The sequence below is a fragment of the Saccostrea cucullata genome, unplaced genomic scaffold (assembly GCF_032062105.1).
Source record: "Saccostrea cucullata isolate Sc308-1 unplaced genomic scaffold, CSIRO_AGI_Scuc_v1 ctg10582, whole genome shotgun sequence".
Classification (NCBI taxonomy): domain Eukaryota; kingdom Metazoa; phylum Mollusca; class Bivalvia; order Ostreida; family Ostreidae; genus Saccostrea; species Saccostrea cuccullata.
The window spans coordinates 1,621-22,212 of record NW_026923681.1 but is presented as its reverse complement, the minus strand read 5'-3'; the positions used below and the strand labels follow the sequence as shown (position 1 = coordinate 22,212).

Below are 20,592 nucleotides of genomic sequence, written 5' to 3'. Positions count from 1 at the left end.
TGGCCAACGTTGGGCCAACATACTACTATCATCTTGATAAGACGCATTCTTTTTATGGGTGTATAACAAACATCGGGCCAACGTTGGGCCAACATACTACTACCAACTTTAAAAGACACTTTCTTTAAGGGTGTATTACAAACATAGGGCCAACGTTGGGCCAACATACTTCTACCAACTTTAAAAGACACTTTCTTTAAGGGTGTAATACAAACATCGGGCCAACATTGGGCCAACATACTACTACCAACTTTAAAAGACACTTTCTTTAAGGGTGTATTACAAACATCGGGCCAACGTTGGGCCAACATACTACTACCAACTTTGAAAGACACTTTCTTTATGGGTGTATTACAAACATCGGGCCAACGTTGGGCCAACATCAACACCCTTCCTTCCTTGGGAAGTAAAGTGAATGGAAGTTGCGAACGTTGGACCAACGTTGGGCCAACATAGGAATCTTCTCATGGTCGAGAAGGTTGGCATGGTGACATTGGTCCAACGTTGGCCCAACGTTGTTTCCCCAACGCCAACCATACAACCTTTTGCCAATGTTGGCCCAACATAGTCTTGCTATCTGGGGAACTTGGTAGATCCCAAAGTTATAAATCCCAGTGTAATATTAAATCCTTGTGTAAACTTATAAACCTTTTAATTACTTTTCTTTAAGAAATAAATCAAATTCTATTCTACAATTTATTTATGTAAACATGAATATATAAGCATGCAAAATTAAAATGAACACATTTTAATCCCAACTTCTTTAATAACCCAATTACTTACCAATATCCCTTGAATAATGATGAATTTAAGGTTAATAAATGACTTTATTATACTCAAGAATTGATTTTTACCGAACACCAGAACTCGCACCTTGGTAAATATTTCGGTGGAGTTCGGTGTTGATTCACCGAGATTAAGATTCACCAAGTAGTTACACCGTTCAAATAATTTAGGTGAAACTTGAAATCATTTCCTAAGTAAATAGAATACAATATGGGATGTGTAGCTGTTTAAATATTTTAGCTAACACAATATAATTTCACCGAAAACTACTGATCTTCAATTAATTTACCAGAGATCTCGGTGAAATAATTGGTGTCAATTGTTAAATCCCAAAGAAAACCAAAGCAATTAATTAATTACCAGATCTCCACGCGCTCGTCTCAATTGCTCCTCTGACATCTTCAAAACCAACAAGTCTACAGCTAATTATAGAAATTGACCCCCCTTTTATACCAGGTCATCCCAAAATGACAGTTACAAATTGGAGATTAATAGAGATGCTGGCTCGCAAGCTCCCCCTCCCAGACAGAACCCTGCTGTGCCTTAAGAAGTTGGGAAGCAAAACAAATTTACAATCAAACATTAAACAATCATTTACATAGCAATTCACTACTGCTTGATTCATTTTATCACTGAATGTTGAATTAATAAAATACTAATTGAATCATAAAATTATTATGATGATTATTCTAAATTTTATAACATAACCCCCCTTTTTGAAAAGTTTAGTCGCTAAACTAGCAATATCTACAGTAGTGAATCACTGTACAATTAAATATATTTCAGATTATAGTGTCTCTTTAATGGTTTACTCCATAATGTGCTGGCATCTGCACATTTCAAGTCTCTTTTTCACCACGCTTTCTAATTCCACAAGTCCATAAAATTTACACTCCACCATGATAGCTGCTAGGGCACTTCTCTCATCGGGTAGAACTCTGACATCTATTTGTCCATTGTTTCTAAGATAATTTAAAATTATTCCAAAATGCTTCGGATCTCTGTCAACAAAGTATGACGGCACATTTCCCGATGACTTCAAGCTGATTAGTTTGGAAAGCTTTGATGGTATTTGATTTACAGTCCCTCTAGTTGTTTTGAACTTATAACCCCCTATATTCAGTTGAATAATGTCGTTCTGCATTCTTTCTAATCCGTCTAAGATCTTAATGTCCTCCTCTTCTCTCTCAAATTGATCATCTGCCTCGATTGAAATTTCGTCATAATCCCTGTGTCCCAAAGGTGATCTTGATCTTGACCTTGAAGTTGTTGACGGCATTGGCCTTGGACTAGTGATGCGTGTTATCTGCAACGGAAGAATTTCCTTGTACCATTTGTCCATTTCCTCTTTCGCTGCTTTTCCTGATATGCGGGTGTTTATATTCACTGTCATAGTTGGGAATCCCCTTCGGCACTTCCCGTGTTCTTGATCTTTACGGGAAAGCGTTGGTCCACAGTCTTGGCATTTGAATTTAAATCCACTGTGCTGCTCTTGCACGTGTCTGTTTGCAGCATACAGACTCTCTGACCTAAACTTCTCACAAATATTACACACAAAGCTGGTCACCTAAAAAGAAATTTCATACTTTTGAAATCAACATGATAAAATAATAAAAAAAAAATAATTACATTTGTAATATATAGCCCTATCACTGGTATAACTGGAAATCACTATATTGCTGGGGAACTTTGACACTTCTCTTAGGACGCTGATCACGATTCACATTATTTTCTACTCTAGCCGCACTTCTAGAATCACTTTCACATTGCACACTTGAGTCAGTACACCATAATTCATTTCCCTTATCGTGTAAAACATCACCATCGGATGCATCCTCATTTGAAATAACTATTCCATCATCACTATTAATATCCATCCCGTTTTCTCCCAAATGAATATTTCCTCCATCACAAGCAACGGTTTTACTTCTCACTTTATCCCTATCAACTTCATTAACTTCCCAGTTTGGTCTGTTTTCTCCTTGATATGGTTTCAACCTATCAGAATGCACAACTTTCGGTTTTGATTTTGGAGACTCTTGTATCCTGTATGTCACATCACTAATTTTCTTCACAATAAGAAATGGTCCAATCCAGTGATTTCGCAATTTTTTAGACAACCCCTTCTTTTTCGTAGGATCATGTAACCACACAGCATCACCCATACTATATTCGTGAAAATTGATATTTTTGTCATATCTCTTTTTCATTGTGTCTGCAGTGATTTTTAGATTTTCTCTGGCATAATCATGCACACATCTCATTTGTTCAGATAGTTGAAATGCATAATCCGACTTTAATTGTTTCTGTTTTTCGTGTTGAACTTCGCCAAATATTAAATCAATTGGTAAAGTTATTTCCCTTCCAAGCATCATGTATGAAGGTGACACTTTTGTTGCTTCATGCACAGAGGATCTGTAAGCCATCATCACAACTGATAAAAACATGTCCCATTCTCTTTGCATAGGATCTATGAAAGCTGTTAACATATTTTGAATTGTTTGATTTGCACGTTCAACCATACCGTCTGATTTAGGTCGAAATGGCGTAGTTCTTGTTTTCTCCATATTCAACAATTCACAAATTTCCTTAAACAGTCCTGATTCAAAATTCGTTCCTTGATCAGTGTGAATTTCTTTAGGTACACCAAAGACACTGATGAATCGATCAATTAGAGCAGATGCAACAGTTGCTGCTTCCTGGTCACGTAATGGCACTGCTTCGGTCCATTTTGTGAAATAATCAGCTATCACCAGAATGTACCGATTTCCCTTTTCAGTTTCAGGTAGAGGGCCCATTATGTCTATCGCTATTCTTTCCATTGGAGCTCCTACAACATATTTCTTCATTGGTCCTTGATAATGTTTCACAGGTCTTTTTCTCGCTGCACACACATCGCAGATTTTACACATGTGTTGAATATCCTTCTCATATTAAACCAATAGAACCTACATTTCACTCTTTCCAAAGTTTTGTTAACCCCTAGATGTCCAGAAGTTCGAGAACTGTGTAACTCATTTATCACATATTTCTGTAATTCTTTAGGCAAGACAATTAACCACAAAATTTCTTTTCCACTATCTGATTCCCACTTTAAATACAACACATCATCCTTCAGCGTTAGTGAATCATACCGGGCCCACTAATGTTTCACTTCTAAGGATTCGGAAGAAACATCCTTCCATTCAGGTTTTATTCCTGAAGATTTCCATGTCATGACAATTTTTAGAACACTATCATTTCGTTGCATTTCCGACATTTCTGGTACGGACACAACTCTATTACACGAAGCTACATCAGCTGGCATGTCACTATTTGGACTTGCACTCGCGTCATTATTCAACGCAATTTCCAGCAAGCTACCCAAAACTCCACAGCCTCTGACATCTGTTTGAATGCCAATATCCACACTAGCACTGACATTCTTTTTCTCAGCTTTATCACAATAAGAACATTCAACATTAGAACATGGGCGTCTGGACAACGAGTCAGCATTTGAATGCAACCTTCCCTGCCTATGTTGAATTTCCATATCATAAGTGGACAGAGTCTCAATTCATCTAGCCATTTGACCTTCAGGATTTTTAAAATTGAGCAACCAACGCAATGCACCATGATCAGTTCTCACAATGAAATGTCTGCCATAAAGGTAATGATGAAATTGTTTCACCGCTTTCACAACTGCCAATAATTCCTTCCTAGTTACACAGTACTTCCTTTCTGGTTTTGAGAGTGACTGGCTGTAATAACATATCACTTTTTCCTGATCATCCTGTATCTGTGATAAAACAGCACCAAGTCCAGAATCACATGCATCCGTGTCCAACACAAATAGTCCAGTTCTATTAGGATAAGCCAATATTGGAGGTGACACGAGTAACTTCTTCAAAGTCTTAAAAGAAAACTCACACTCTTCAGTCCACACAAATTTTCTTCCCTTTTCTGTAAGTCTGTGAAGTGGTTTGGCAATAGAAGCGAAATTCTTTATAAATTTCCTGTAATACGAACACAACCCAAGAAAGCTCCTAACTTCATTTACATTTTTAGGAACAACCCATTCCTCAATCACCTTTGTTTTATCTGGATCAGTAGAAACTCCATTCTCACTCACTACATGTCCAAGAAATTTCACTTCTTTTTGAAATAAAACACATTTTTCCGGATTTAATTTCAAATTGGCTTCCTTGATTCTTTCAAACACCTGTGACAAATTTGAAACTTGTTCCTCAAAAGAATTGCCAATTACAATTATATCATCCAAGTATGCCATACAGATTTTCCAATTTAACCCATATAACACCTATTCCATCAGTTTCACAAATGTTGCACCACTATTGCACAATCCAAATGGCATGACTTTAAATTGCCAAAACCCGCTATCAAACGTTGCAAATGCTGTCTTAGGTCTATCCTCTGGTTCAACTTCAACCTGCCAATAACCACTTTTCAAATCCAGTGTTGAAAACCACTTAGAACCACTTAAAGCATCTAATGAGTCATCAATCCTTGGTAGAGGTTGCGAATCTTTCACTGTCACATCATTTATTTTTCTATAATCCAAACAAAATCGAGCTGTACCATCTTTCTTTGTCACTAATACTACAGGTGAAGCCCAAGGTCCACTTGACGGTTCAATTATATCAGCCTCCTGCATATCATTCACTGATTTTTGCACAATTTGTTGTTTAGCTAAAGGAACTCTCCTAGGTCTCTGTTTTATTGGAGTTGCACCTTGTGTATCTATTTTATGTGTCACTAAATTTGTTCTCCCTATGTCATTTGAATGTTTAGAAAAAACGTTTTGATTTGCCAGTAATAACTTTTGCACTTTTTCTTTCTCATCACTGTCTAGATTTATGGAGCTATCCTCAAATAACCTCTCCAGATGTTTTGGTAAACAATCAGACTCACTTGTCTGACAACTGCGGACTTCAGATGAAACCGATTCTAACTGAACTTCATTCACCTCAACACATTGAGCGATTAATACGTTTTTATTGAGGCTAATCTCCCGGTCAGTCAAATTCATTAACCTAATGGGAACACTATCTCCAGATGCATTTATCACACTTGATGCTATCAGAAGATTGTAACGGTCACTAAATTGTTCACTTGGTTCAATCAAGAGAAATTCAGAGTGTTCTCGATTGTCAATCACTTTCCCTTGTACAATGGCTTCACTGTTCGCTGGCACACAAGTTGACGATGCAATACCTACTCTACAACACATTGCCTCTGCACTAGACTTAAAACATGGAATAAAACTTTTTCCCAATTTAAGACTTTGTTCACTTAACACTACATCACAATGATGCTCCATAAGAAAATCCATCCCAAGGATTCCGTCATTTTTTATATCGGCAAGCCACATTTCATGATAAAAATCTATTTCACCCACATTCAAATTAAATTTCCCCTTCCCAAAGAAAGGTGAGATTTCGCCAGTTGCTGTCAACATTGCAATATTTACAGAATCCAATGCAGGCCTTACACTTTCAGGCATACTTTTGAAAAAGTCTACACTAAGAATAGATATATTTGCACCTGTATCTACAAGAAATGCAATCGGTACACCTTGTACACAAGAACGTATATACAGTCCGTCTCCATTCATCCAAGCTGAACCCACAAACTTTACTTTGGGCCAGTTTGTTCCTCCCGAATTCTGGCCCCTGAACTCGTTGTTCTCCTGTTCTACGTTTCCCTCGTTATAAAAAGCTTTCTTCTCTTGTTCCGTTGAAACCCTACGCGAATCACTCAATGCTTCCTGACACATTTTAAGTTCACGCCTTAGGTCATCAAAGTGCTTTTTTAGTTCTCGCATTTCTCCCTGCACATTATTTGCACTTTGTGTCCCATGTTGAGAATACTTTCCAAAGCCAGGTCCATTTTTTCTGTGGTAGCTTGTTAGGTGGCTTTTTATTGTATTCAGAAACATCCATTGATCTCACAAACACTTTTCCTCTTTGTCGATCGGCAAGTTTGTGAGTTTCGATACGAACGGCAATAATTTCAGCCTCAGAAATATTTTTTGGTCTTGCTTCACGCAGTCTAAAACGCATATCTGGATCTGTTAATGCATCAATAAAATGATCCAAAGCGAGAACATCGAGTAAATTCGAAGAAGCATTCGGATATGCTTGTCGTGTCAATTTCCTTCAATTAATTTACCAGAGATCTCGGTGAAATAATTGGTGTCAATTGTTAAATCCCAAAGAAAACCAAAGCAAGTCTACAGCTAATTATAGAAATTGACCCCCCTTTTATACCAGGTCATCCCAAAATGACAGTTACAAATTGGAGATTAATAGAGATGCTGGCTCGCAAGCTCCCCCTCCCAGACAGAACCCTGCTGTGCCTTAAGAAGTTGGGAAGCAAAACAAATTTACAATCAAACATTAAACAATCATTTACATAGCAATTCACTACTGCTTGATTCATTTTATCACTGAATGTTGAATTAATAAAATACTAATTGAATCATAAAATTATTATGATGATTATTCTAAATTTTATAACAATATGCAAAATATGATTGATTAGATTATCTTTTTTTAAATTCATCTCTTAAAGCATGTTTATTTAAGGTTAAAAGTTTAACTATCGTGCCTTAATATTCATGTACATTGTATAATGCCAATTACTGAATAAATATTATTATGGTTATTAATGTAGAGTACAGCGTGAATTTAAGTTATTTCCATTTATTAGTGTCTTAATTACATACACTCTGATAATGAATATTTTTAAGGTCTTTCATCAGCAATAATGGATGAAGTACCAGATACAGCCCAGCACTTTATTGAGTGTGACATTGGATCATGTAGGAACTTTTCCGAGTTTTACTGTAATACCTGTCACCAGCGATTCTGTGACCATTTCAAACAGTCTCATCTAGAGCAGAACAATGAACATGAGATTGTCCTTTATCACGAGAGGAAAAGAAAACTTCCTTCAGAAAAATTCCGCTTTCACCCTACAGAAGATATTAATAGTTACTGTACGTTCTGCCAGGATCCTCTATGTTCTACATGTTTTGCCAAAGACCACATTGATCATGATAACAGTGACCTTGAAACAATTTACAATGACATTCTTAAGCAATGTCAGAAGGAAGTTACTGATATCTGGAAAACAGTTATTCCTGAGGCTAAAGATAATGTCAAATTAATTGGTGAAAAGAGGAAAAATGTCAAAAGGGAAATTGGCAATTTTAGAGTATTCATGAACAAAAGGGCAAATGAACTGAAAGGGGTGATCGACAGTATACTAATTGATAATAACAAAAAGCTAGATGAGATCGAGGATTTTGTTATGGATGAAATGATGAATCAGCAGATTGAAACAGAGGACTATATAACTTACCTGGAAAAAATGACTTCAGACTATGAATGTAAAATATCATCCATTAAAGCAACAGAATTAGTTTTATTCCCAAGGATATTTCTTTAGCTTCCCTGAGGATGCTTAGAAAAGGTAAATACAAACATCCAATTTTCACTCTAGGCACACTTGATAAAGATGAAATAGCCAAACAGTTTGGAAAAATAGAATTGAATTCATCTGAAAAATTTGAGATTTCATCTGTCACAAAAGTAAGTGAAGTAACTTGCCATGGACATGGAATTTTTCATTTATCTCTTCTTCCCGAAAATGAATTTTGGGCTAGGGATAGCTTGGGAAATCTCATTCAGTTTGATATGGTAGGAAACATCTTACGGAAAATATCAACCAGCATGAATTATATCCATGGTAACCACACGGTCACCACCGAGGTAGAACTACTTTACACAGATAGCGATAAAAACACTTTCTACAGAGTGACTAGTGACAGTTCCATCAACAAACTTATTGAGACAGGTCACTGGATACCTGGAGCTATCTACTCCTCTCACATCAATGGACACATACTAGTTGGGATGGAGAGAGATACAGACAACAAACAAAAAAATAACCAGATACAACAGAGAAGGAAGAAAGTTACAGGACATACATGACGATAAAGGACAAGCTCTCTACCAAAGCTTTAACTTTATCACAGAAAACAATAATGGCGACGTATGTACATCAGATAGGAGGGCTAAAAAGGTTTTGGTAGTCACAAAATTAGGGGAGTATCGATTCTCTTACTCTGGTAATGAATCTCAGTATAGATTCTGTCCCTTTGGAATCTGTGCAGATGATCTGGGACACATTCTTGTGTGTAACAGTCATACTTTTTATAGTGAAAATTGCTGTAGTATCCACCTGCTGGACATTAATGGTCAGTTCCTGTCTCTTTTACTCACATCAAAACAATATCCTGCATATCATTTTACTCTCTGTATTGATAATCAACATAATTTCTGGGTAGGGGGATGGAACAGTTCTACTGTCACTGTATACAAGTATTTACAGAACACAAAAAAATAATATTAAATGCTAATTTTTAAATAATTTGTATAACAAACGCTATTTGCGTTAACAGGATGTAAACAAAAAAGAGTTTGACAAAAGAAATTTCGTTCGTTATTATGCTTTTCTTGGTTAAAAATAACTGGTTTGTGGGGATTTGATTTCAGGGTTTGAAAATGTTTATTAATAATGCATACATAATTCTCATTTCGTGATTGTCATAAATTCGTGGTTCTTTCCATACCTCCAAAACAACAGAAATTAACCCCCACGAAAATCATTGATTTTAAAGTAGGTGTCATCGATGAGATAGCATCTCCGACCGACCCCTATGGACTTTAACATATTTCCATACATAAGTCGTACGAACGAGGACAGCAGTTTGATGATTTGCAGGAGCTGAGAAAGGAAGTGTAAAATATTTCAATTTTATGTATGAAAATATTTCTTGATGACTGGTTATTGATAAATAGTTTTGGAAAACGTTAACATTAAATATGTTGGGAAAAAATACTTGTATTGCTTAGCTTTTGATGTATTTTTTATATCAAATTCAAATATAACTATTTGTGCTATGTTTGTGATGAAAACTTCAATACCAATACAAGAGGTCCATGACTCATCTGAGTACTGTGGCTAAGAATAAGCAAAAATCAATACAGTAAATGCATAAGTTGTCCTGACCATATGAGTTTGAACTTTTATTGTAGTCTTACCCCCCTTAAAGCCATGATTTAACAAATATACATACGCACTTTACCTGAAGATGATTACATTAAAACAATACCAATTAAGACTCTACTGTTCTTGGGCATGTTGAGAAGATCTTTCCTATATATTTCTATGTAAAAATTTGATCGTCCATTGTGGCCACGCCCTAACCCAAGGGGTCAAGACTGAATCAAAATTGAATTGATTCTACCTGCAAATACTTAAATATGACTAATGACAACTTTGCTATTCTCAAGAATATGATTTTTACTTAGATCTTCCTATTTATTCTTATGTAGAACTTTGACCCCTCCCCCCCATTGTTGTCCCACCTTACCCCCCAGGGGATCATGATTTGTACCATCTTGAATCTACACTACCCGAAGAGTCCTCTATATAAATAAACCAATAAAGACTTTTCTGTTTCTAATCAGAGGTTATTTAAAGATTTTCCCTTTATACAGCATTGTTTTAAACTTTGACCGTCCATTGTGTTCTCACCTTTCCTCCGGCGGTCATGACTAACATAATCTTGAATCTACTCTACCTTTGATAGTTTTTTATAAATATAATAATGACTTTGTTATTTTCAAGAAAATGTTCCAATACAATATACAACTCTATTTTCCTGTACAAAAATTTCATGATATGGTCAATAATGGCCGCACCCTAAACCAGGGGGTCATGATTTGAACAAAATTGAGTATCCACTACCTGAGAATGCCTCCACATACGTTTCATCTTTCCTAGCCCAGTGGTTCTAGAGAAAAAGATTTTTAAAGATTTTCAAATATATTTCTATGTAAGACTTTGATCGGCGATTGTTGCCCCGCCCTATTCTCAGGGGTCATGATTTTTTGAAAAAAAAAACTTGAATCTACACTAATGAGGATGTCTCCATATTAGTCTCAATCTTCCTGGCCCACAGGTTCTTGAGAAGAAGATTTTTAAAAGAAGTCATTATATTTTAAACAATTCTTAAGTATCGCCAATTGAAAGAAGGCGATGCCCTTCATTTTAATAAATTTGAATCCCACTTACCCAAGGAAATTGTGTCACAGGCCAGGTTTCGTTGAAAATGGACCAGTTGTTCTTTAGAAGACGTCAAAAATATTAAAAGAGCAAGAGCCATCTTATGCATAAAATGGTCCTGTACTTATATCAATTAATTAACTATCACCCTCTTTCCATTTTCATATATCAAAATAAATTAGATACTTGCTACTTTCATGTTCTATAATGAAATTTCGTTTTGAGAATCCAAATATTTGAAAACGGGCTTTGAGAAATTGCAATGTTCTTAGAATTTGCAGAAAATATGCGTTTTTGACTACCTTAAGCAAAGCATTAAAATATGAGCACAGCCCAAGATCCAAAAAAAAAAATTGTTTTTTGATCTTCAGAAATAATCCTTTCATTATGTATTGGCATATTTTGGATCAGAGGTTGTGCTCTTTATGAAATATTGAAAAAACGCTTCAACTTTAGGTTATTTTCATAGGAATTTACAGGATATGAGGAATATGACGCATTTTATGACGTCATAATGCATTGACTAGATGTGAAATTACGTCACAATTAATAGAAACGTGGTCACCAACAGTCTAAGTGATAAATACTGCATTTGCAACCTAAACTTCAATTCTAAGAAATTCTCAGGGTCAAATAAGGCCCAAAGTGACTCTACCTCTTTACAGATAGACGGACAGAAAGACACCAAACAAAATGTGATCAGAAAATTTACGTAAGCCTTTGGCAAACTGAAGCATCAATATAATGAAAATAATAGTTTCAAACACTTTTATCTATGTTTGTCAGTTATTACATGTATTAAAGCTCAACGTGACGTTTAGGGATAAATTTGTTTATTAGCATGATAGAGGTCAATATGTTTGACGTGTTCAACAGCTTCTTATTAAGAGACCGGAGCTTTGAATTATATGGTAAACAATTCTAAATAACCAATATTGTTTTACATTATAAATTTTCACACTACTCCTCTGTTTTTTTTTTAAATAACAGTGAGGCATTGTGAAAGAGATTTATCAACTAGATCATACTGATGAAATAAACCGAACTCAGTCTGGATGACATAGCGGACTCTGCACTCTATGATGGGTGAATAGAAGAAAACAGGGGGATATATACCTGGAAAAATTATTGCATTTGAACATACTTTGTGACAGGTCTTCTAATTTTTTTTTGTTTTTATTCCCAAAATGTTGATTTTTCAGTTTTCGAAATATTGATATTAGCCATATCGGTCAGAAATCTTGTAATCCGGTTACCATGGTAACAGAGGATGTCCAGAGTAAAACTCGTTCAGTACGAACACGGATATAGCGGATTCACAGATATAGCAAGGTTTTTCTGGGTGCCCGGCAAAATTCTTAACAAATCTTTTTTTAAATTTTACGGTTATAACGAACTCTGATATAACGAATTTACGTATATAGCGAACTGATTTTGAGTCCAATTGAGGTTAAATATAATGAAATTCACATCGTTTCTAACGAACTTTCAAAGATTATTTTATAAAAAATGATAAATTGAACTGACGTTTACTTCCTTTTAGCATTTATATATAAAAGTCAATTCATAATAATACCTTAGTTATCGAAGATAATAAATTATGTTTTGTAATATTTACTTCCCTAACAGTTTTGGTAATAATACTTGAAGGAAAACATGCATATTGCGAATTCGCTGTAATGGTTATATGAATTCGTTATACGGATATAACGAATTACGGATATATAGCGAATTAAATTCACAGGTCCCAAGGACTTCGCTTTTACCGAGTTTTACTGTACATGTAAGTTTTACCCTAGGAAGATATTATATGCCAAGTTTAAAGAAAATCTGAGAGATGACTTGGCCAACCCTTCTTACAATCTGATTGATTTTTACAGTGAACTGGTCGTAATACTTAAGCAAACTATAACTAGATGCTGTCATGAGACAGTAATACCCGCACTATGGTGTTTGCCTCTAAATATACACTCATTCATATTGGACTTTCCAAGGAAGAAGTCACAATAATTCTATAATTATCACCGTACATGTATTCGTCAAATTGAACATAAAATTTTCAGATGACCATATCAACTCTGAGCCTCACATATGTATTTTAAAATACTTAATTCATAACCAGTCTGAAATAACAGAATTTAATTAATGATTGAAGTAAATTACTTAATTAGATTCAAATAAATAATTTCCCCATAATTTGGAACTTTTTAAATTTACTTTCTCAACGACATAAAATATTATTTTAGTACAAAGCATTTTTGATGAATTTATCAAAATGTGCAAACTGATTTAAGTATCTGGTCGGGAAAAAAACCCATTGAAAATACAACCCGATTAATTTGTCAATGCCTATCTCCCCCCCCCCCCCCACACACACACACACACTCTCTCTCTCTCACTCTCACATTTTTAAAAAAAACATAGTTTAGTTTATTATGATAGTTTGAAATTTGTTCTTGTACTAAACAGTTTTATTTTCTACATTCACATTGGGTTTGCGTCACCCATTATCATATTTATAGATATCACCTCTCGGCACACCTCGGCCAATTCATACTGGCAAAGGAATCAGCAAAGGTTTGTCGAATGAGATTATTTAGCACATGTATGCTGACGATGCAGTGTGGTCAGTTAAAATCATTTGTGTTTTAATTGGATTATATGGATTATATTTCATGAATTCGTTGTCACGACCTATGACATTCGGTAAGTACAAGATTTAGCATAGATTGCATAAAAATAAATAAATGCAAATGGTTAGGTTGAAGTTCAAAAAGGGTCAACATGGTCAAAGATCATCGCATGCCACAGTCGACAAATTTCACATTGTCAAGTTATCTCCCGTTGCGGACATTCAGTATATAACAGACGCAGATCCAGAATTTTTTTTTTCAGAAAGGGGGGGGGGGGGGGGTGTCACACCTCAGTCAAAAAAATCAGCCCAAGATTTCCTGAGATGGAAATAAAAAATAATAATAAAAACAATGATGGTGGAGTCCCTGTTTTCTAAGGGGGAGGATGTCCAAAGTCATTTTTATTCTCTACAGTACATATATAGTCTTATTTAAATAACTGCTAATTCCGGGGGGGGGGGGGTCTGATCTCCCTAGCCACTGACTCCCTGTACCTGAAATGACAATTGATCTTATGACTCCATAATAGTAGAAAATTTTTTCAATTGACTATTTATACATATTTTGTTTCCTATGTTTATGTATTTTTGTCTGTCCACGGAAACTTTAACCTTGCCCATATTTTTTAAGTGGATTGGGCTATACACATGGCTTGAATATTTCATAGGTAAATTTCTTTTGGCAAAACCTTTTAATGGGTACCACCAATTTTGACCTCTTGATCTCTTGACCTTGGATTTTGACCCAATTTTACAAGAAAAATACCTTGAACTTGGCATAAGTTTTGAACAGGTGGTGCTAGGACTTTCATGCTCTTACATGTGTAATCATTGTGAACTTTCAACAGGTATAATTATTTTTGACCTAGACCTTCGAGTTGAATCCAATTTAACTTTAACCTTGGCAATAACTTTTGAACAGGTGAGGAAGTTCTAGGGATTTCTCCCTTTTTTCACATGTGTATTCCTTGTGACAAGACTTTCCCTTTGATACCAACAATTTAGACCCTTTGACCTTGACCTTGGAGTTTGACTTACATTTGAGAAACTTCAACCTTTGCCAAAAGCTGCCATAACAGTTGCTGTCACAACAAACAAATTACTAAAAAAAAACACAGAATACATGTACATATTTTATATTCAACAGATATACATCTGGTCATATCTCTAGTTCTCCCTTGAATGAGACATGGTGATATAAATTTTAAAAAATAATTATAAGAGTTGAAAAGGTTGTGCATATTGAAATATACTAAGCTCTGCGGATGAATTAGATATACCAGTTTAGCTTTATTTTGCTACCCAAAGCACCTTGATTAACTATTTATAAGCATACTGTTTTCTGAAATGTACTGATTTCTGTTGTCCATCTGTTTATCTGCAAACTTTTCACATTAACTTCTTAAGAACCACTAGGCTAATTTCAACCAATTTACATTTAAATATGCAGGGTACTTTTTAAGTGCCCGGATCGATAGATCCCGGGCGTATATTGTTTTTGTCCTGTCTGTTTGTCTGTTTGTCTGTTTATCTGTTTGTCTGTTTGTCAACTTTAACCTTGGCCATAACTTTTGAACAATAAGGGATAGGATAGAGACTTCATATTTGGTAAGCATACTCCACTAATAAAAACCTTTCAAATGACTTCAAGGTCAATGACCTTGTGACCTTGACTAAGACTTATATGCTAAAAATAGCTTTTTCCACTGTTTGTCATAACTTTTGAACCATAGGAGATAGGGACTTCATATTTGGTATGCATACTCCACTAATAGAGTCCTTTCAAATGACATCAAGGTCAATGATCTTGTGACCTTGACTGTGACCTATATGCTAAAAATAGCTTTTTACACTTTTTGCCATAACTTTTGAACCATCAGAGATAAGGACTTCATATTTGGTATGCATACTCCACCGATTAAGTTCTTTCAAATGACACCATGGTCAATGACTTTGTGACCTTGACTGTGACCTATATTCTAAAAATAGCTTTTTCCACTTTGTCATAACTTTTGAACCATAGGAGATAGGGACTTCATATTTGGTATGCATACTCCACCGATAAAGTCCTTTCAAACGACGGCAAGGTCAATGATCTTGTGACCTTGACTGTGATGGATATGCTAAAAATAGCTCTTTACACTTTTTGCCACAACTTTCGAACCATGGGAGATAGGGACTTCATATTTAGTACGCATACTCCACTGATTAAGTTCTTTCGAATGACACCATGGTCAATGACCTTGTGACCTTGACTGTGATCAATATGCTAAAAGAAGATTTTTTTAACTTTGTTGCCGCCGGGCGCGTAGTGTTTCACAAACACATCTTGTTCCAACATAAATCTTCTTCTCAAGAACAGCAAAGACATTTATTGTCCCCATTTTTGCTAAAGGTAGGGTACATTAAATCTCATTTGTTTGTCAATCTGCCTATCTGTCACAATAAATTTAACCTTGGTCATCATGGTCGTATATTTTGAATGAGAAGAGATAGGACTTTTATATTAAATATGTGTATTAGTATTAAATGGGACAATACCATTCTACATACAATATGATTTTCATTACCCATGATCTTGAAGTTTGACCTAATTTCCTTAAAAAAATTAATTGCTTTGAATTGATCATTTTGAAAGATAAATGAAAGGGCATTCATATTACCTGTGATAAGACCTTCCAAAATGTTTCATGACTTTTTGACTCTGTGACCTTGACCTTGAAGTTTAACTTAGTTTTCATTAATGTTGTATTTCCTTTTCATTGAGAAGAGATTTGACTTTCACATTTCAAGTGAACATTACCCATAACAAGAGGCTCCCAACATGCTATGATTTTTTACCCCTTGACCTTGATGTTTTAACAAAATTTCAAAAGAGTGAACTCTCCCTAAAGATGATAAGACCACTGTTTAAAACAAAAAAGGAGTTTAGGGAAGACTGGGCTTTTTCCATAAAAAACGTCATTTTTCAACCCTCATTTGACTCCCCGGGCAAAATCAAAATTCCGAAACCTAACTGCACATCTACATGACCCAACCAACCATCTCCCAAAGATGATTAGGATGCTGAATAAAATGTAAGAGGAGTTCAGGGAAGATGGGGCTTTTTCCATAAAAAACATCATTTTTCGACCCTTATTTGACCCCCCAGGGCAAAATCAAAATTCCAAAACCTTACTGCACATCTACATGACCCCACCAACAATCTCTCAAAAGCTGGTTAGGCTACTGAGTAAAATGTAGAAGGAGTTCAGGGAAGACGGGGCTTTTTGGACAAAAAGCGTCATTTTCGACCCCCATTTGACCCCCTGGGGCAAAATCGAAATTCCGAAAGCTTACTGCACATCTACATGACCCCACCAACCATCTCCCAAAAGCTGGTTAGGCTACTGAGTAAAATGTAGAAGGAGTTCAGGGAAGACGGGGCTTTTTGGACAAAAAAAGTCATTTTTCGACCCCCATTTGACCCCCCGGGGCAAAATCGAAATTCCAAAACCTTACTGCACATCTACATGACTCCACCAACCATCTCCCAAAAGCTAGTTAAGCTACTGAGTAAAATGTAAGAGGAGTTCAGGGAAGACGGAGCTTTTTGCTTAAAAAACGTCGTTTTTCCACCCCCATTTGACCCCCTGGGGCAAAATCAAAATTCCGAAAGCTTACTGCACATCTACATGACCCCACCAACCATCTACCAAAAGATGATTAGGCTACTGAGTAAAATGTAAGAGGAGTTCAGGGAAGACGGAGCTTTTTGCTTAAAAAACGTCATTTTTCGACCCCCATTTGACCCCCTGGGGCAAAATCAAAATTCCGAAAGCTTACTGCACATCTACATGACCCCACCAACCATCTCCCAAAAGCTGGTTAGGCTACTGAATAAAATGTAGAAGGAGTTCAGGGAAGACGGGGCTTTTTGGACAAAAAAACGTCATTTTTCGACCCCCATTTGACCCCCTGGGGCAAAATCAAAATTCCGAAAGCTTACTGCACATCTACATGACCCCACCAACCATCTCCCAAAAGCTGGTTAGGCTACTGAGTAAAATGTAGAAGGAGTTCAGGGAAGACGGGGCTTTTTGGACAAAAAACGTCATTTTTCGACCCCCATTTGACCCCCCGGGGCAAAATCGAAATTCCAAAACCTTACTGCACATCTACATGACCCCACCAACCATCTCCCAAAAGCTGGTTAGGCTACTGAGTAAAATGTAAGAGGAGTTCAGGGAAGACGGAGCTTTTTGCTTAAAAAACGTCATTTTTCGACCCCCATTTGACCCCCTGGGGCAAAATCAAAATTCCGAAAGCTTACTGCACATCTACATGACCCCACAAACCATCTCCCAAAAGATGATTAAGCTACTGTGTAAAATGTAGGAGGAGTTCAGGGAAGAAAAGTGTGACAGACGGACGGACGGACGGACGGACGGACATGAGTAACAACAATATACCCGAACTTTCTTTAGAAAGTGCGGGTATAATAAGCAATAGTTAACTTATTAAGTATAGATTTGTGTAACCAGGGTTTTGTAATGGTATTTAAAAATGTTACTCTGAACTTGTGCTGCGTATGTGTGAGAATGTGGTATGAAAGACTCTTTGTGAATGAGGTAGTTATTATTATCAAGACACAAGACGGATAGTCACATGACTTTATACTATTCACTGAATTTCCGCTTTAACGAACTAACATCGGGTGCTCTTAGCCTAGCTGTTGAACTGGCTAGATGTATATATTCATCCTATATAGATTGTAATATCTGTGAATTCTTGTGTGTGTCCCGGTAAGATGAATTTGTGAAATATATTCAAAAAAAATGTCTTTTATGTTCTTATTATCTGTCTAAATGCTTGTCTATGTGTCTTCTATAGGTTGTGTGTAATTGTAATTTCAGTTTTTTGAGATTTTCTATCCACCTAATAAATTTTTTAACCTTAACCAGAGTCATTTTTCTGATATTCAATCACTTACTACATTTGGAAAACATTTATCAGTAGTGTGTGTTTAGGATCGGTAATTAAGAACAAGGAAACATCTCATTAGTCAAAAAGGAAGGATATAGTTTTATCCAATTTGCCAGTTCACAGTAAACGCACTTTTCAACAAGTTCTATTAGACATTCCTTGTTGTGTGAAATTGACTGAATTTTATTATTTAATTTTTATAATTATTTTGTGCCATCGATTGATTCTTGTTTATGTGTATCGTCGATATGATATTTAATTTTGTTTCCAGTGACCAAATATACCTTTTTGCAGTTGACTTCGCATTTACCCTTTATGCCACCATTTGATGTTTACATCTTTTGTTGTCCCTTTGATATTAAGTTTTGTGAACATATGATTTAATTCTTGATGGCCTGCGCAATTTCTTAATTTTTACGTTAATTGCCCTTAATTTACTTTAGTGGTCCTTTTTATTCAGTTTTTATTGATTACATATTTTTTATATGTGCTGTCGATTGCAGGAAGCCTTTCTTGGGGTCAGATTTGTAACTTCTTTGTATGCATCCGCTCCAGCTTGATAACTAATATTTTCAAAGGAAGAAAAAAAAACAGATTAACAGGTCGTAACAGGTGGGATTATTTCTGTTCTTTCATAATTTTTACGACAGGATTGGTATATGAAAACCTGTAAATACATTTTGCATTTATTATTTTTTTACCTCTCCTTTCTCTCTATTGAACAGTGACGTCTATTGTGTTTCTTTCCTGTGGCAAGAAATTCAGTGGTGGATCCGGCAGAGTTGTTTTTTCAACAGAGGTAGGGTATTGTAATGTGTATAGCTAGTCGTCTATAAAAGCTTTATGTACGATAGATTCTGGACCCCCTCATTTTCACAAATTTAAACAAATTAACCGCGAATCACTAACTTAATTTAAGGTTCTCTATGAGGCATGGTGTAATCAAACTGACTACCACAAATTTTAAGGTTAAAAGTGTATGTTTATTTTGATCTGTTTTAATGCAATTACAACAGTTTTTTTCTCTCTTTCTCTCTCTTGTTTTACATCAGGGGAACATATCAAACACGTACTTCTCCTTGGAGTCTTTTGTGAGAAACAGCAATAGTTAGAAAAGATAACGGCTCAAAGAATCGCTCTGTCCTGCTTGATTTTTAAAACACCTCTTAGTAAAGATCATATAATATATAACATATAATATGATATAAAGTTTTAACCTTCACAGTAACAGACCAGCAATGCGCTACAGATGTATCTCGCTCTATCTAGGTAACGTAATTGAAACCAGGAAAACGACGATCTTGTGGATCAAAAAAGTGCACTGTAAAATAATTCAATTTGCATTCATGGAAATGGCATATAAGTTTTCAAAATGTTTAACTTTCAAACTGCTACGATAACAGAAGTGACGTAATGAACTAGAATTTACAAATATTTTGAACTATTTGATAAATAGACAGATCTCATTACAAAATGAATAATAATTCACTCCGATAGTCGCACTTAGATATTGAAAACTATCTCAAGCAGTTGAAGGCGGACCTTTATCAGATTTTTTTTTACTGATTTTACTTTGATAAACTACCGATTTTCCTCCTTTACCAAGCGCAGAATGTTCAGTTTTCAACGTGTGTGGTAAAGATTACTTTATAATTTCAAGATTTTTTAATGAACTTAAAAAAGTATTGCTTCTTTGAGAAAAATTCAGATAACATAGAAAATCAAATATAATAATATTTTTATACCAGCTATACCCAATTCGATTAATATAAAACTAGAACTCTGCATACACATTTGCATTTAAGATTGCATTTATAACTATTGATGGATGAAACCAATACTAGTTTTCTCGTAAAAATGTAGAGTCATCCATTAATCAATTCGCTTATTAATTTCTTAATCATGTCAATATCACCTAACTATCAACATTGAACATCATTCGAAGAATCGAAAGTAGTCTGAAAAAAAAATATTAAGAAATTTAATCAAAAACCTGTCATTGATTTTGTGCTCAAATTTTTAGATAGAAACAAACTGAATTTATTATACCCCTGCTTGAAAAGTGAAAGGGT

The 20,592-nt window shown here is 35.4% G+C and overlaps 2 protein-coding genes and 1 long non-coding RNA gene across 3 annotated transcripts; 2 read left to right on the top strand and 1 right to left on the bottom strand.

The window, feature by feature from the left end:
* Positions 1-1,594: 1,594 nt before the first annotated feature.
* Positions 1,595-2,103, bottom strand: LOC134264650 (BTB/POZ domain-containing protein KCTD2-like). The gene has a single exon (XM_062746918.1). It carries the CDS (start codon positions 2,063-2,065, stop codon positions 1,595-1,597), a length of 471 nt encoding a protein of 156 aa, XP_062602902.1. The 5' UTR covers positions 2,066-2,103.
* Positions 2,104-7,554: 5,451 nt separating this feature from the next.
* On the top strand, positions 7,555-8,783 carry LOC134264648 (E3 ubiquitin-protein ligase TRIM45-like). The gene is made up of 2 exons (XM_062746916.1): positions 7,555-8,179; positions 8,293-8,783. The coding sequence occupies exons 1-2, from the start codon at positions 7,555-7,557 to the stop codon at positions 8,781-8,783; spliced, it is 1,116 nt and encodes a 371-aa protein (XP_062602900.1).
* A 9,316-nt stretch (positions 8,784-18,099) lies between these two features.
* On the top strand, positions 18,100-19,998 carry LOC134264649 (uncharacterized). The gene is made up of 4 exons (XR_009991587.1): positions 18,100-18,339; positions 19,024-19,132; positions 19,246-19,319; positions 19,746-19,998. It is a non-coding gene; the product is annotated as an uncharacterized LOC134264649 (long non-coding RNA).
* The last annotated feature ends 594 nt before the right edge of the window (positions 19,999-20,592 follow it).

Excerpts from the sequence above, each read along its gene's own strand:
- LOC134264648 (XM_062746916.1), top strand. The coding sequence starts at position 7,555 with ATGGATGAAGTACCAGATACAGCCCAGCACTTTATTGAGTGTGACATT. Across the intron at positions 8,180-8,292 it reads AATGACTTCAGACTATGAAT|GCACACTTGATAAAGATGAA; the intron begins GTAAAATATCAT and ends TTTTCACTCTAG.
- LOC134264650 (XM_062746918.1), bottom strand. The coding sequence starts at position 2,065 with ATGCCGTCAACAACTTCAAGGTCAAGATCAAGATCACCTTTGGGACAC.